Source organism: Leptodactylus fuscus, chromosome 1 (assembly GCF_031893055.1).
Source record: "Leptodactylus fuscus isolate aLepFus1 chromosome 1, aLepFus1.hap2, whole genome shotgun sequence".
Lineage (NCBI taxonomy): Eukaryota > Metazoa > Chordata > Amphibia > Anura > Leptodactylidae > Leptodactylus > Leptodactylus fuscus.
Genome location: NC_134265.1, coordinates 308,607,637 through 308,623,087, shown reverse-complemented (window position 1 = coordinate 308,623,087; position 15,451 = coordinate 308,607,637). Strand labels below are relative to the sequence as shown.

Sequence of the window (15,451 nt, the reverse complement as noted above, 5' to 3'; positions counted from 1 at the left end):
AGTAACAAGATTCTCTAACTGACACAGATTCTTATGCATGGACTGAGAATCAGTTTCTATATTCCTGCAACAGCCTCAATGTCAGTCTCATAGGAATGAGTCGAGAAATTGATTTATTTGTGCACAGGTGGCCACTGTGTTGGAGAACTGAAAAGTCAGAGTAATGGGGGGCGTTCATATTTGCACTTGTGTCCGCCCGCCGGGTCTCTGTCCGATCCCCCAGAGAAACTGTATCGGGTATGGCTTCCCGGCGGTCAGTTTTAAAACCCATTAATTTGAATACATTTTTTTTTTTTTCTTTTGGTAGAGTTGGAAGGGACCTCAAGGGCCATCGAGTCCAACCCCCTGCGAGTGCAGATCTTCCTAAATCATCCCAGCTATATGTTTATCCAGATTCCGCTTGAAGATTTCCATTGATGGAGCGCCCACCACCTCCCGTGGCAGCCTATTCCACTCTCTCACTACCCTCACTGTCAGAAAGTTTTTCCTAATGTCTAATCTGTATCTCTTTCCCTTTAGTTTCATCCCATTGCTTCTTGTACTTCCTTGTGCTAATGAGAATAGGGTAGATCCCTCTGCACTGTGACTACCTTTCAGATATTTGTAGACTGCTATTAAATCTCCCCTCAGCCTTCTCTTCTGTAAACTAAACAATCCCAGTTCTTTTAGCCGCTCCTCATAGGACATGGTTTGCAGACCTTCCACCATTTTGGTTGCTCTTCTCTGGACTTGCTCCAATATATCGATGTCTTTCTTGAATTGAGGCGCCCAGAACTGTACACAGTATTCCAGGTGTGGTCTGACCAAGGAAGAGTACAGCGGAATAATGACCTCTCTTGATCTAGATTCAATGCTTGTCTTAATACATCCCAGAATTTTATTAGCCTTTTTTGCAGCAGCACCGCACTGTTGGCTCATGTTGAATTTGTGATCTACTATTATGCCCAAGTCCTTTTCCCCTATGCTATCACTTAGTTCTATTCCTCCCATACTATATATGTTTTTTACATTTCTGTTACCCAGATGTAGAACTTTGCATTTGTCCCTGTTAAATACCATTTTGTTCGCCTCAGCCCATTGTTCCAGTGTGTCTAAGTCCTTTTGAATACACTCTCTCTCCTCTCTAGTGTTGGCTATTCCTCCTATCTTCGTATCATCTGCAAATTTTATGAGTTCCCCAATAATTCCATCGTCCAGATCATTTATAAAGATATTAAAAAGTACTGGGCCCAGAACAGAGCCCTGCGGCACCCCGCTTTTGACGTTCTTCCAGTTGGATGTGTAGCCATTTAGTATTACTCGTTGTGCCCGATCATTAAGCCAGTTGTGAATCCACCTAACTGATTTTTTGTCAAAGCCATACTTAATCATTTTTTCAATAAGAAAGTTATGTGATACTTTATCAAATGCCTTACTGAAGTCAAGATATACTATGTCCACGGCATTCCCTTGGTCCAACCATTCAGTGATTTTGTTGTAGAAGGAAATCAGGTTAGTCTGACAAGATTTATTGGTCCTAAAGCCGTTTTTAAAGCAACCCACCAGTATCTGTATGCAGCTGAGGACCATAAGGGAGTACAGTGAGTTATTCACTATCTTCACTACAATTTACATCATGTACCATTTCAACATGTCAAAGAATGAAAAAAAACAACTTGCTACTTTAAAATTCCATTATTCCATCATAACCTGTCTATTCAGGCTATAGGTTGCTGACGGAGGAGTGAAGAAGCCCATAGGGAGGAAGGCCATGAAGCTGGTAGTGATGACAGTGCCAAGTATCTCTACCAAATCCTCTGGCACTCCTCAAAGGTGGTGCAATGCCAAGGGAGCCTGTAGGGTGCATGATGATGGGCAGGGTCCAAAGGACATGTCCTAGTAGTAAAGCTTCCCTGAGCCTCAGGGCTCGTTCATATCCGCGCCCGTACTCCGTTCTGCAGATTTCCGTTTCCTGCACAAAACAGGGGCAGGAGACGGAAACTTGCCGGAATGTTTCAAGCCCATTCATTTGAATGGGCTTGAAAAGTTTCCAGCCGTGTGCGTAGGTGAGCATTTTATGCGCTCCGCGGCGAAACCGTTTTTTTTAAAACCGGACACAGAGTCGGACATGCAGTACTCTGTGTCCGGTTTAAAAAAAACTGTTTCACCGCGGAGCGCATAAAACGCTCACCGGCGCACACGGCCGGACTCGGCATGACAGGTTTCCGTCTTCTGCATGCAGAAAACGGAAACCTGAGAACGGAGATCAAACGCTGGTGTGAACCCAGTGTCATGGTGACCTTGATGGTAGCTACAGGAATGAGACTCAGGAGACAAAGTTGCAAACAAAGAAATTCATGTTTACTGCTTAAGAATAGTGAACAGTAAAATGACTTCATTCTGATGCTGAAGGTGTTGCTGAGTGTTAGGTGGTAGTTCTCAATGTCAGCCTATGTCGTCCTTGCTGGGGAAGTCTTCCTCTTTAACAGTGTGCACAAAATATCTGCAATGCCATGTATGTGGTGTATAGACCCAAAAAGGTTGCATTTTCTGACCTGAGGCTAATAACTGGGTTGTAGCTATGAGGTCTATACAAAGTTACCCGCAAACACTTCTCTTTCACACAATATCCACAAAATTGAGCAGGGATTTCTCCCATCTCCTGACTACAGCACAGCACTTAGGAAAGTAGATCATGAAGTACTTTTCTCTCTGCATGTTCCGTGCGGGCACCGCACAGAAAATATGCAGACCCCATTACAGTCTATGGGGTCCATGTGTTTTCATTGCTCATCACTAGTCAATGCATTCGGTATTCTGTTCGGGGGGTCTCAAGTGGACTCCCCTAACATTATATCGAACACAGATGTGAACCAGGCATTAGACTGTCTTTAAGCTGGTTTAGAGGCCAGCTTATCCAGGGACTCTAGATCAGTCTCCTCACATTTTCCTACTTGCTCCACCTATTTCAGGGTGGGAGAGATTGTCTATTCCATCTTCTCTACCAGAAGCTCTTAAATAATGGGTCGTATCACAGCCCAAATGGTTTGCACTATTAAAGGCACAAGTACATAATAAATACATACAGAGGAATCAATGCTATATATACAAGTAAATGCATTCTCTACCTCTTGCAGTATTCCCAGTGGGACACTGAACAAGCAGATCTATCACGAATTTGCTTTACCTATTGGTCCTTCATTTATATTGCGTATAATGTATTATGGAATCACTATTCTTTTGACTATTTCCCTATACACCCATAGGTTCACTGTAATTCTGCTTTTCTCCTTCCCTTTCTAATTACCTTAGTTACAGTTCTAGAAAAACAACTATTTTTCCGTCAGCTTGAGAATTAAAGATCGGGTAAAGTCATGCGCTATATCAGGCTGACTCCGAGTTAGCAGCTTTCAGCCAGAATTAAACAGGTAATAAATCACAAGGCTGCTCGTCCTTTTAGGATCCCACAGCACTTTATGAAGAGGCAACAAGGGTTTAAGTTGTGCGGAATTTGTTGTTTCCTTTTGCAGATAAGATTCTAGGCATACCTTAAATTATGAATAAACATTGAAATGCACTTGAGAATGCATTACATGCCTCAGTGCTTCCTCTATACCTAAATTAAAGCCAATTCGACAGCGCACATAGAGGTGCCAGGAATATGAAGCTACAGGTCTGGAAGGAATGTTTAATGTTTATGAAGCAACAAACAGCGTAAAGCGTTTATCGCTGTCCAAGTGATTCCCCATTTTTCTGTGTTACGTCTATAGGAACTTCTTAGGATTATCAAGGGGAATTAGCAAAAAATATTTTATTTTAAGTCACGCCAACTTCCTTTCTGCAAGTCAAATTAGCAAAGCAAATGAATCTGATTCGTATCTGCCTGACTTGGAAAGTAAATAGTGTTATGACCATATGCCTTTAAGTAAGCGGGGGGCCATGCTTTCCTAGGGAGGAACATGTTTCATGTAGCATACAGTCTGGCAATTGTCTCAGAAGGGAGGGGGCCTAACAGGAATGTGGACGTTGCTTACATTATATAGTGCTTTGAGGAGGGGCTTAATGTCCTTTTGTACACTTTAAAGTCAACTTTGTTTTATTTAGCTGTAGTCTGTGACTACCATTTAGCTACAGTGCCTAAAGGCAGCCTATGGTAGTCTGAGACAAATCCCCTGATTCATTGGTTCAAGGTCCTGTACACTGGCCTTTGATGAGACAGGAAGTGTGTTTAAGACTTCCTCAGCAACCAGAACCAATAAAAAGACAAGAGGTGTGTCTCAGACTACCTCAAACTTCCTATATGCACTGCAGCTCAATGGTAGTCACTGCACTGTCCTAATAGATCATAGATTAAAGCAGCCAAAAAGCAAGATGTGATGAAAATAAATATCAGCTAGTCATCTGCTGTAGCTTCTTATCATTTCTGAGCTCGTGCCTGCAGGATTACCTTGAAATATTGAAATAAATATAAGTCTTGGGTCGTACTGTGGCTCTAAGCAGGACCTATATATCAAGTGCCAAGAGTGCTATCGGATCCCGTCCCATAAGATGAGAAAAGTCTTTCACAAACACAGCTTTGGGTAAGGCTTTCCTAATCTCCCATGACAGGATCCAATCCCATCCTGGCACTAAACATACGGTTCATGCGCTGAGCCACGATAATACAGCCAAGTGCACAAAGCCTAAAGCATTTCTATTCTACATTATCACACATGTGAGCAATGTTCATGGCTTTTTATTTGTAAGAAAGTCGCAGCGTGAATGATTTGTTTCCCTAATGTACTAGATAAGGATAACAAGCTCCACAAAGCAGCATTCCGATTTTAGGCTGGAGACGCACATTAAGTTTTTGGTCCAGTTTTTTCAGCCAAATCCAGCAGAATGGAGAAAAAGCTAAATGTACTTCTTTATAATTCCCATTACTTTCGAATCTACTCCTGACCTTGGCTCAAAAATTGCACCAAAATCTACATGGGTATGTGAAGCCTTGCTCCAAGCACACCATGAGATTGGGGAGGTCCAATGGTCAGTTCACAGGAACAGAATGGATCGGAAGCCCCATAGAGGTAAGTGCACAACAGATGACACTCCAACTGATTCCACTTCCAACTCGGATGCTTGATCAGTCATGTGCTTCGGGTCTTTGGCCAAGGTCCACTGTGGGTTTCATTCTAGAGCAGACACACTCATGAAAAAAGTAGCAGTTGAAGTCGGCTGGTTTTCGCCATAGATTTTACCCTTGTGGCTGAGCCTTATCTCAGTCGAAGTCATGCCGAATATCCAGCAATGAACTGACCTACTGTGGGTTCAAAACCCGCAGCGTAAAGTTTCTTTGTGGTTTTTCATCAGTGTGTGGACGGGATCAACTATATGGGCACTGTAGATCACCAGGAGTTACCCACCAGCTATTCTGTCAGAGGCTAACCTGCTGTGACTATTACACGTGGCCAGGGCTTTACCCCATGTCATAAAAATTTCAGCTGTTGGGGCCACACGGTGGCTCAGTGGTTAGCACTGCAGCCTTGCAGCGCTGGAGTCCTGGTGTTCAAATCCTGCCAAGGGCATAAAACCATCTGCAAGGAGTTTGTATGTTCTCCCCGTGTTTGCATAGATTTCCATCCCATATTTCAAAGACATACTGATAGGGAAAAATGTAGATTGTGAGCCCCACATAGAGCTCACAATGTACATTTATTAAAAAAAAAAAAAAAATTCAGCTGTTGTGGTCACTAGGGAATATTCTATTGGCAGCTCTTATTCAAGACTGAGTCCGCTATAGCAATAATATATATATATATATATATATATATATATATATATATATATATGTGAATTTTATGGATCAGGTAAAAGGTACTATGTACTAAAAAAAAATTAGTGCTGTCGCCTATCACATCTTGGAAACCTAAACAGAGATCCATACACTATAGGAGTTGTGCATCGCACATTTTTTATAAAAAAAAAAACAGTACCACACCTATCCACAGATTGTGTGTGGCATTGCAACATGGCCCCAGTTACCTGAATACAGCTAAGGCTCGTTCACATCTGCATCCGGTGTCCGTACTGCAGGTTTCCGTTTCCTGCACAAAACAGGATACGGAAACCTGCAGGACTCTCTCACCCATTCATTCGAATGGGTTAGAAAGCTGTCCAGCCGTGAGCGGCGGTGAGCGTTTTATGCTCTCCGCTGCAAAATGTTTTTTTTTAATCCGGACACAGAGTCGGACATGCAGTACTCTGTGTCCAGATTTTAAAAAACGGTTTTGCGGCAGAGAGCATAAAACGCTCACCGCCGCTCACGGCCGGACCCGGTCTGTGGTTTCCGTCTTCTTGCATGTAGAAGACGGAAACCACAGAACGGAGACCAGAACCTGCAATACCACCCACGACTTATGGACAAGTTTGGCACTGTTTCTTGCAGAAAGTAGTCATGCTTTCCTAATCCTGGACAACGTATTTAAAATACAAGCAGCTTGTTTATTTACAATGCAGAATAACCTGTGATCTGAGCGGACAAAATGCAACGTCTTCCGATGCCGAAGCGAAAAAAACAAAGCAACTGCTGCTATTACAAGAGGCTTTCTTTGCAAAGTACATAAGTTGATATTTTGCCCGTTTCCCACTGCGTACAAATGACACAGGTGACCTTTAAATTCATGTGTTCATTGAACAGGATTTCACAAACCGCTGATGATTGTTCTGAAGCATTTTACACTTCAGTAGTCCTGTCAGGGACAGGCAGGACCTCGGTTACCCATTGTACATGTGAACAGCATCTTCAAAAAGTGAGGAAAAAAAAAGACTAAATTTAAAAACATCCGTCCAATAGAAACAACAAGCTTGTGTAATTGAAACTAAACATTTGGACAAAGGGCAAAGAGTCGACTACTGTACAAATCGCTTACGTTCCATTACATTACATTAATGAGATAACCCCATTACCATGTAGTCTCTGCTAGCTTCTTAATTTCTGCTCAAGAATGCAGCTATGGGGAGGTTGTCTGAACTGTAACATATTATACACTATCCTAATCGTGCCATGTTTTCAGTAATATTCACTAATTAGATATCATTCTGGATTATTACTGAGGTCAAAGGAAAAGACCGCTAATCCACAAGTAATTCGCTGAGACATTAATATTAATATTGCTTTGCTAGTATCTTAGAAATGATCCCTTGAAGCTAGAAATTCTGGACAGAGTATGAAAGGTCAGGACGACTCCACCCTGAGAGTAACTTCACATTAGTGCCAGGATTTCTACATTCATCTTTGTTGCTTATACAGACACTAACTAACACTAACCTAAAGCTCTATCATATTAGTGGAAAAGCATTAAAATCTAATGATTTTGGTAAGATTACCCAAGTGGTACAAGATGGGATGGTAAAAAGATGATATATCCAGAATCTGTTACAACAGGAGATTAGCTCAAGGACACATATACATGCCTGGCCAAGTGTGCATGTGTATGCGGGAGACATAAGGAATAGCTATTGGCCAAAATCTCATTGAGGGTCCATTCACATGGAGGAAAATGGTGAGGAATTTAGTGTGGAATTTCAGCACTGAAAAAAAAGCCTCCCATTGACTTCAATGGGTTCCTTTAGTGGAAAAAGGAACCCATTGAAGTCAATGGGAGGCTTTATTTAGCGCTGAAATTCCACACCAAATTCCTCACCATATTCCTCCGTGTGAATGGACCCTGAAAGTGTATGGGCAGCTTATTTTACGTTTTGCCCTATAACTCTTAATGCAGATATACTACTATGTATTAGCACAAGCCTTTCACAATGTAAACTAGAAGAGATTGCTTGCTAAATTTATTTCCCTAGCAGCAAGTATGGAATAAAAAAAAAATAATAAACCAACCCAATCCAGCACCTGCCCTCCTGGGTCGGCAGGGTGCTGCCTAAAACTGCATGCTGATATATGTGGATTTACATGCAGAGATAACAGAGTTGCTGTTGGAGCACTGTTCTAGTTCTTATCACGGATCAGCAGCTAAGTGCACTTTGAAGAGATGACAAAAGGTTCCACTAGTTCTCAATCACAGTGAACAGAAAAGAATAGAGGTGGCTGGGAACAGGGACTGATATCACCAGCCCAGCCACTGCTGCCTGATGGCAGAGGTGGTTGGAGACCTATCTACCAGCTCTAAACATTGAGGAACAATATGAGCAGTATTTGACTATCGGAGCAAGACATATAAAGCAGTGTAATAGGTAAAACACTTGAGCTACCTTGACCCACAACTTAAATATAATCCTGGAGATTGGAATACCCCTTTAAGGATTTGTTCACATCTTGTTTTTGTACATATCAGAGGTATGCCTTTGTAGTATTCCCAGGCTTATATACTACTGCTAGTACCTCTATCATATGTATAAGCCCCAAGCACCCAGTGTATACCAAACAAGTGTCCTATCTTATCTTCAGAGATATTTAAGAACACAATGACAACTAAGTGTTTCCATCAACTAAATGTGTCTCCATACAGTCTACGGAAGTCGAACACTAATGTGAACCGGGCATTACACTGGACTATAGGAACATCACTCCTCCATTATTGATAACACCTATTAGTCTATTAGTCAGACATTTCTAATATGAGTAACAAAGAAATGGCACAAAGCAGATATGATATTCTATGCTAAGATGATCCAGAATTGTTATATGAGGGGGAAATACAAGCATATACTAAGGCAGACAGATCAGAAGAGCAGACAGATCACATTGAGCTATACCTCATAATAACAGAAAGTAGGAAACTATACTTGTTATGTTTTTACTTTGTAAAAAACATAAGGCAATGTATATATATATATATATATATTCCAAAAAATGCTGCAAAATGTTGTTGACTGCTGTGCAGTAATGTTAGTGTATTAGGAGCACATCTGCAGGCTACTTCTCATGACATAATCCAATGGGATCAGCAATGATGATTTAAGAAAATTTCATGATGGGGTGTGCGGCGCTCCATGTCTATAATGGGCCAAATGCATGATACTGAGGCATACAGAACAAAATATCTGACCTATAAGAAACAGCAACAACAACCTACTATCGGGATGCCTGATGAAACCTGTACTAACATGGTGTAATATCCATATTAGTCAGTGATAGGCCATACGGTAGCATAGTGTGACCTGTAGCCTGAGCAGCTGCATCATTGTTGGCACAGGGCTGGAGAGAATATTGTCAAGCAGGCAGACAATTGGAGCGCTTGGTTTTATCCCAGCTGCAATACTGAAGACAAGATACAGCCAAAGTCAATGGATTTAGATATGAGTAGCCATATGTAACTGAGAAGCCATTTAATGCTTCACAAATAAATGGGATAATGGGATACCTCATCCCTACAGTGAATTCTTGATAGTGATGGTTACGGATGATAAGGAGTTTAATCCCCTTAGTGTTGTTAGGGTAATCTGTGGGTCTCCTTGGTTTATGGGCCAGATGGAAGCTGCAATCTCAATACTGATGCCAGTGCTTATAGGCCCCCTAAGGCTCCTGGGCCCTGGTGTGACTGCGCCCTCTGCACCCCTACAAGTTACACCCCTGCTGCTCAGCTTCTCCTGCTTTATAACATGATGTCTAAAGACTGAACAGCATTTTTCATGTGACAGGTTTCCCTTAAATAAAAATAAAGATACAACCAATGCCCTGCTGGTTTATATGGATTACAACTCTTGGTTTATATGGATTACAGCAGGTTTTACTTTTAGGCCCCAGTGTAATGCCTTGACATCGCATTTCACAGATAGACATACTTGCTTCAAAGTTAAACTTTATATATCTTTATAAACCCATTAAGTTTTCCAGTTATGTACTTCACAATCTTGTATCTATAAGTTTTGATGGAACGTTGAAAAAAAATGGATTTGACATACCTGTCTTGGGATTGATAGTGAAGAATCCCTGTGGGTTGCCACTTGAAATCTTATAAGTCAACTTGTCATTAGAACTGGAGTCAGGATCAAAAGCAACAATCTGCACGACAGATAAATCCTTCGGTGAGTTCTCCATGACCTCCGGGTAATATACAGGTTCCGAGGTCTGTGGCGCGTTATCATTGACATCTTCAATTTCAATGTATATCTCAATAAAGGAGGATAGGGGAACAACACCGCGGTCAGTGGCATAAACAGTCAACCAGTAATGAGAAGTCGTTTCACGGTCAAGATTATCCGCTGTCCGTATAATACCTGTATATAAAAGCAAGATAGAGTGCGTGGTTAATGGAAATCGCAGCACTTAAGGTTAAGTATCTTTCAATTTCTAATTGCACTAAACACATATAAAGTACAAAGTATAATCCATCAGGCAGCAATAAAGCGATGCTAATGAAAATATATTAAGATACTGGAAGAGACCTGGAAAAGACATCGTGACGCGTCCCAGCTACTTGGGGCATTAGATACTATAGGATTATGGATTACCATTTTGGATGATTCCTTTAAAATGCTGTTCTATATTTTAGACATAATAAGAACTTTTGGACTAAGACCAAATGAGACTTTAAGTAAGTGAACATAACAAATTGAATCCTTATAGAGATCTATGCTAAGAGTGCAAAAGTTCACACAGTATAGAGCGAGCCAATCCTATTGTCCCTCGCCAGGAAAGAATGTTCATTAGGAGTCCAACAAATTTGAGAAAAAAATTCTGCAGAATATGAATTCTTCCCGAGAAACAATTAAGTCTTTATACGCTTCAAGGCTCCGCACATTACATAACATACAGGGAGTTTCTCCACGACTCGGACCGGGTCACAATTCTATTCTCATTGAATTACAAGTATTAAGCAGTCGGGCATGAGCTCTGGCACAAAATGACGTTGGTAATGTCAGGTCTGCATTGTTCTCTGCTTGGAACATAAGCTCAAATGCTTTTAATAAAGTACTGTGCGATATTATTTCTATGCCATGACATTTGTTTTGATCTATAGGGCGAAAAATGTTGTAGGTGAGTCATTTATGTTCAACCTCCTGACACAACGCAGATCTGTTTTGCTCTATGTACTGGTTACAACCGGAGCTGGAAAGGTTCACTGTCACAAGAGGGTGTCACAATGAAGCAAATGTATGGATGATACAAAGACTTGTACGGCTTCAGTACTTCTAAAAGTCTTATAAAAGACAACTTAGGCAAAGGCTACATAGAGACAAGTGACTACATGATATTAAGACCAGATATCTAGCACAGCCATTCCCACCCAATGATAGTAATATGATTGTACAGAAATCCACAGGTTTCTGCCATCTGATATGCCAAGATGGCAGCAATATGCAGGACACAACACAATCACATTCACTGGCTATTGGTTCAATGTAATAGTACAAGATTGTGATCAAATTAAGTGAACACAAACTGTTGTGTAGTCTTAACCTATTGTAAGTAGTAGGGACTTGCCAAAATATTATATTTGTGGAGTCACTTAGGCTGGATTCACCTCTCTGTAGGACACTTCACCGTAGATTCCACTTAAAATCGGTGAGGAGTAAAGTCCAGTAGAAACCCAATGGACCCCATTAAAGTCTACAGGGCCCACAGATTTTCAAGGGTAACCACTTATTAAGTGGACAGGGTCTCCGGTTTCGGGTCCTGATGCGAACCTGGATGCTAGTGTTAACCTAGCATATGCATGGATTTCTACTAATACAGTGCACAAATTGTTTCAGCACTGCTTATTAGAGATCCCAACATTCGAAACAAAGGTCCAGGTATCTTCAGCAACAGAGTTCACTGCTATGTGATGGTGGTTTCAAGATCATCCATTTCACCACTTTGTTCTTCTGACATACAGTACTGTGCTAAACTTTTAGTCAGGCTGCAATGGGAGAGTCTTTCCAAAAATAGAAGTTAAAAGTTTATTTTTGTCAATTAACAAAATGAAAAGAACGTAGAAAAGAGAAATCTAAATCACATCAATATTTGGTGCGGCCACCATTTACCTTTAAAACACCATCACTATTCCTAAGTACACTTGTACACAGTTTAGGAAGGAACTTGGCAGGGAGGTTGTTCCAAACATCTTGGAGAACTAAGTACCGTTCATATCATTTGTGAATGTAAACTTGCTCAAATCCTTCATGTAATCCCAGACAGACTGGATGATGGTGAGATCAGGGCTTTGTGGGGACCATATCATGACTTGTAGGACTGCAAAGGTTGGTCACACCAAATATTGATATGATTTAGATTTGTCTTTTGATCATTGACTTTATTTTGGCAATTAATAAAAAATAAACCACCCACTTTTCTATTTTCGAAAAATATTTGCCAAATTTTTCTACTACATGTCAAAAAAAGACTCTTTAATGCGACACGATTCCATTCCCTTCCATCAGGAAATAACAGCGTTAAAGAAGTGAGCCCATTAGACTCAATGTAAAGAATTAAACTTGATAACATTATACTCCTTGCGGAGCCTTAACTCTGCATGTCCCCGATGCGAAGCTCAGAAGGAGCGGTGATTAAATTACCCACAGCCCGAGTTCCCTTCGGAGAAAGTTCTCTATATCTATTTTTTGTTACCCATCAGCTTATAGAAGAGATCGGGCAGTGGAGCATCTCGCAATGTTCTCGTTTGAGCTAATTAAACTACTTTCACAAAAAGCAGAGCCTTTTTTGTTGGATCACTGCGGCCCAGCTATAAAACATGTCGAGGCTGATAGATTTTCCCAAATCCTGCATCCAGATCATTTAGCAGAGAGTCAAAAGGTGTTTATTTAAAGACAAAACGGTAAAAGCTTTTATCTGAAATATGTCAACGGAGAATTTTGGGAGGGGGGTGCTTCTCTTTGTCAGAAGAGAAGTGATTGTTCCGGCCCAGGGAAATGGTCAGCAGGCATGTTATACAGATAAATGGGAAGAGATGATGCAATTAGAGAATCTCGACTGAAGCTGCTTCTCGATTCAGCATGTTACTTCCAGTCCACAGGATCTTTTGGAAAAAAGCAGACAGCTTCCACCGTCATCCCCATTTATGCCTATTTTAATAGCGTGGCTTATTCCTGTCATCCTGCCGACTCTGTGTCAGAACTTTAGGATAATAGTTCTATAATTGGTGCACGGAAAAGTGCAAGCTTAATAAAGCGTTACTTGTTAACTATAAGATGAAGAAATATTCTAAGGGACCCTATAGACGCTAGTTACAAATGCAGTTTTATTTGATATATGGTATGTATGGGGTAGAGATATAAACCTATAAACTTTCTGGTTCAGGCATATCATGTCAGCACTAAAAAATTTGTGTTGCATGCTCAGCATAAACTGTGTAATGTGGCCCGATTTGGAAATGATCTGTATTCAGTATTAGGACTTATGAGAAAAGTAGAATAGTAAGGTACGGGGTATGACCTAGGAGGGAAAAAAAACAAACACTTTTCAGAATTTTCCAGTTTATGCCAAGCATGCAGCACCAACCGCAGGAAGCCTGACTGCAATATAAAAAGGCACCATGCTGAATTCACTAATATAGTATACTGATGAATTCCCTCCGACTTCTGGAACATCTGCCTAATCTTTACTTCGCTTTGAAACGAGAGATTCACACATGTAAAAGCAGTATGCCACTGAGCTTGCAATGATGCATGTTACTAGCCCAAGGGACTGGATGGCAGCAACCGGCTGCGTAAAGCCTGTGAAGCTGCCATTTTTAACAGCTAAAGGCAAAGGTGGACAACAGGACATTCCTTAACATTGCTATCCAATATTAAATTAATCTACTACATAGACTGGGAAAATTCAATGTGAACACTCATGAGAATCACAGGTTGGGTCAAGTGTGTCAGAGCTATGGAGGAGTCCAGGGAGAGACGAGCAATAATAGAGAAATTGAAAACCAACTTCCGCATTCCCTTATCCACAGCTTTTCTTTCCATATCTCTTCTTTGGTCCTTTTCTTATTTACAAACTCACACTTATATTTTCTAATAATGAACTTAAAAGGTTAACTCAATTTTTTAATATTAGCCCCATCAACAGGATAGAGAAAATCATGCTGATCAGCGCAGTCCGACCAGGGAGCGCATTTCCCCATCCGAATGGAGCATCAGAATAAATATACATACTGTTGCTCCATTGACTGTCTATAGGAGGTACCTTGTACAGTGATACCTCCGGCAGTGCCATAGTGCATGAACAGCACACTGCCTGGACCCCTATTCTTGTGTTTAGTGGGGGTCCCAGCAGTCAGACCAATATCAATCAACATTATCCTCATTCCTGTGGATAGGGGATAGTATTAAAACTTAGGTCAAGTCCTTTACAGGGGCATCCTGGCTACAACCTTTTACTCCCTATCTACTTGCTTATCGGAAGAGGTCCAACTACTGGGACTCCCAACATATCCCAAGATAACTGGGATGTTTTACATTGTTGGAGCAGAGATGGTGGTCAGAATTGTGTGCCCTCGCTCCGTTCATCTCAATGGTACCAAAGTACAGTATCTTAGGCTGGGTTCACACTACCACCGCTGTCCACCCCGGGGTTTCCATCCTAAACCCTGAGGAAATTGGACAGGGGACATCTTGCCAGTGGACAGCTTTCAAACCCATTCATTTGAATGGGTTTTTAAAGGTGACCGCCTGTGTCCGTAAAAACGGTTTCCAGGTGGAGAGGCCGCATATGGACACCGGGATCACCTTTAAAAACTCGCTCAAATGAATGGGTTTTAAAGCTGTCTACTGGCAAGCCATCCCCTGTCCAGTTTCCCAGGGGTTTAGGACGGAAACCCCGGGGTGAACGGCAGCAGTAGTGTAAATGCCCCTTACAGATCTGCATTACTATTAAATGCATTTTATCCCATAACAGTTCGTCTGTTTGTATATCATCTGAATGGCTAGGGTAGATAAAGGGTGTACCCTGCACTATACACATAAACATAATTCCTAAATAGTCTCTTGGTTTATTCTTCATTGGACTTTCAAGAATCCGTTGAGGCAAGAGAGATAGAAAGAGAAAGTAATTGGGGTTAATCTTTCTCTGCTCAGTGCTTGCAAGTCATGATTTCTTCCCTTTCCTTCCTAAACAAGATAAATGATGATTCCCCGCTCTGTGCATGTACATAGCTGTAATGCTGTGAAATGCTCTAGGCTGGAAATCAAGTCATCATCATCAAACAATACCTGGGACGCGCAGCCACACGTTTGGTGTGTGACGCATAAACACCTTGCGATAAATCTTACAATGCTGATCAGGTAAAAGGCCGATCCATCAATCCTAAGAACCTGTCAGCTTATAGTAATTCAAACAATGCTCTATTAAACATAAACTGAGCCTTGCCTGAATTCTATGGGAAGAATGTGAGAAAAAACTTACATAAGCAAGTACTAACATAAATGGTAGAGATTACAATCACTTGAAATTTGTATATACTAAAACAGGGGCGTAGCTATAGGGGGTATAGAAGTAGCAATCACTACCGGACCCTGGAACCTGGGGAGCCCCCAAGGTCCCTCT

General features: G+C 41.2%; 1 protein-coding gene across 8 annotated transcripts in view; it reads right to left on the bottom strand.

The window, feature by feature from the left end:
* The window catches only part of FAT1 (FAT atypical cadherin 1), a 198,483-nt gene that overhangs the window by 107,245 nt on the left and 75,787 nt on the right, over positions 1–15,451 (bottom strand). For all 8 annotated transcript variants that reach the window (XR_012711799.1, XM_075258798.1, XM_075258797.1 and 5 more), the window contains exon 3: positions 9,877–10,191. Coding sequence is in view for 7 of the 8 variants with exons in the window: in XM_075258798.1 (XP_075114899.1) it covers positions 9,877–10,191 (315 nt within the window). In the remaining variant the exon portion in view is untranslated. The remainder of the gene's footprint in view (positions 1–9,876; positions 10,192–15,451) is intronic.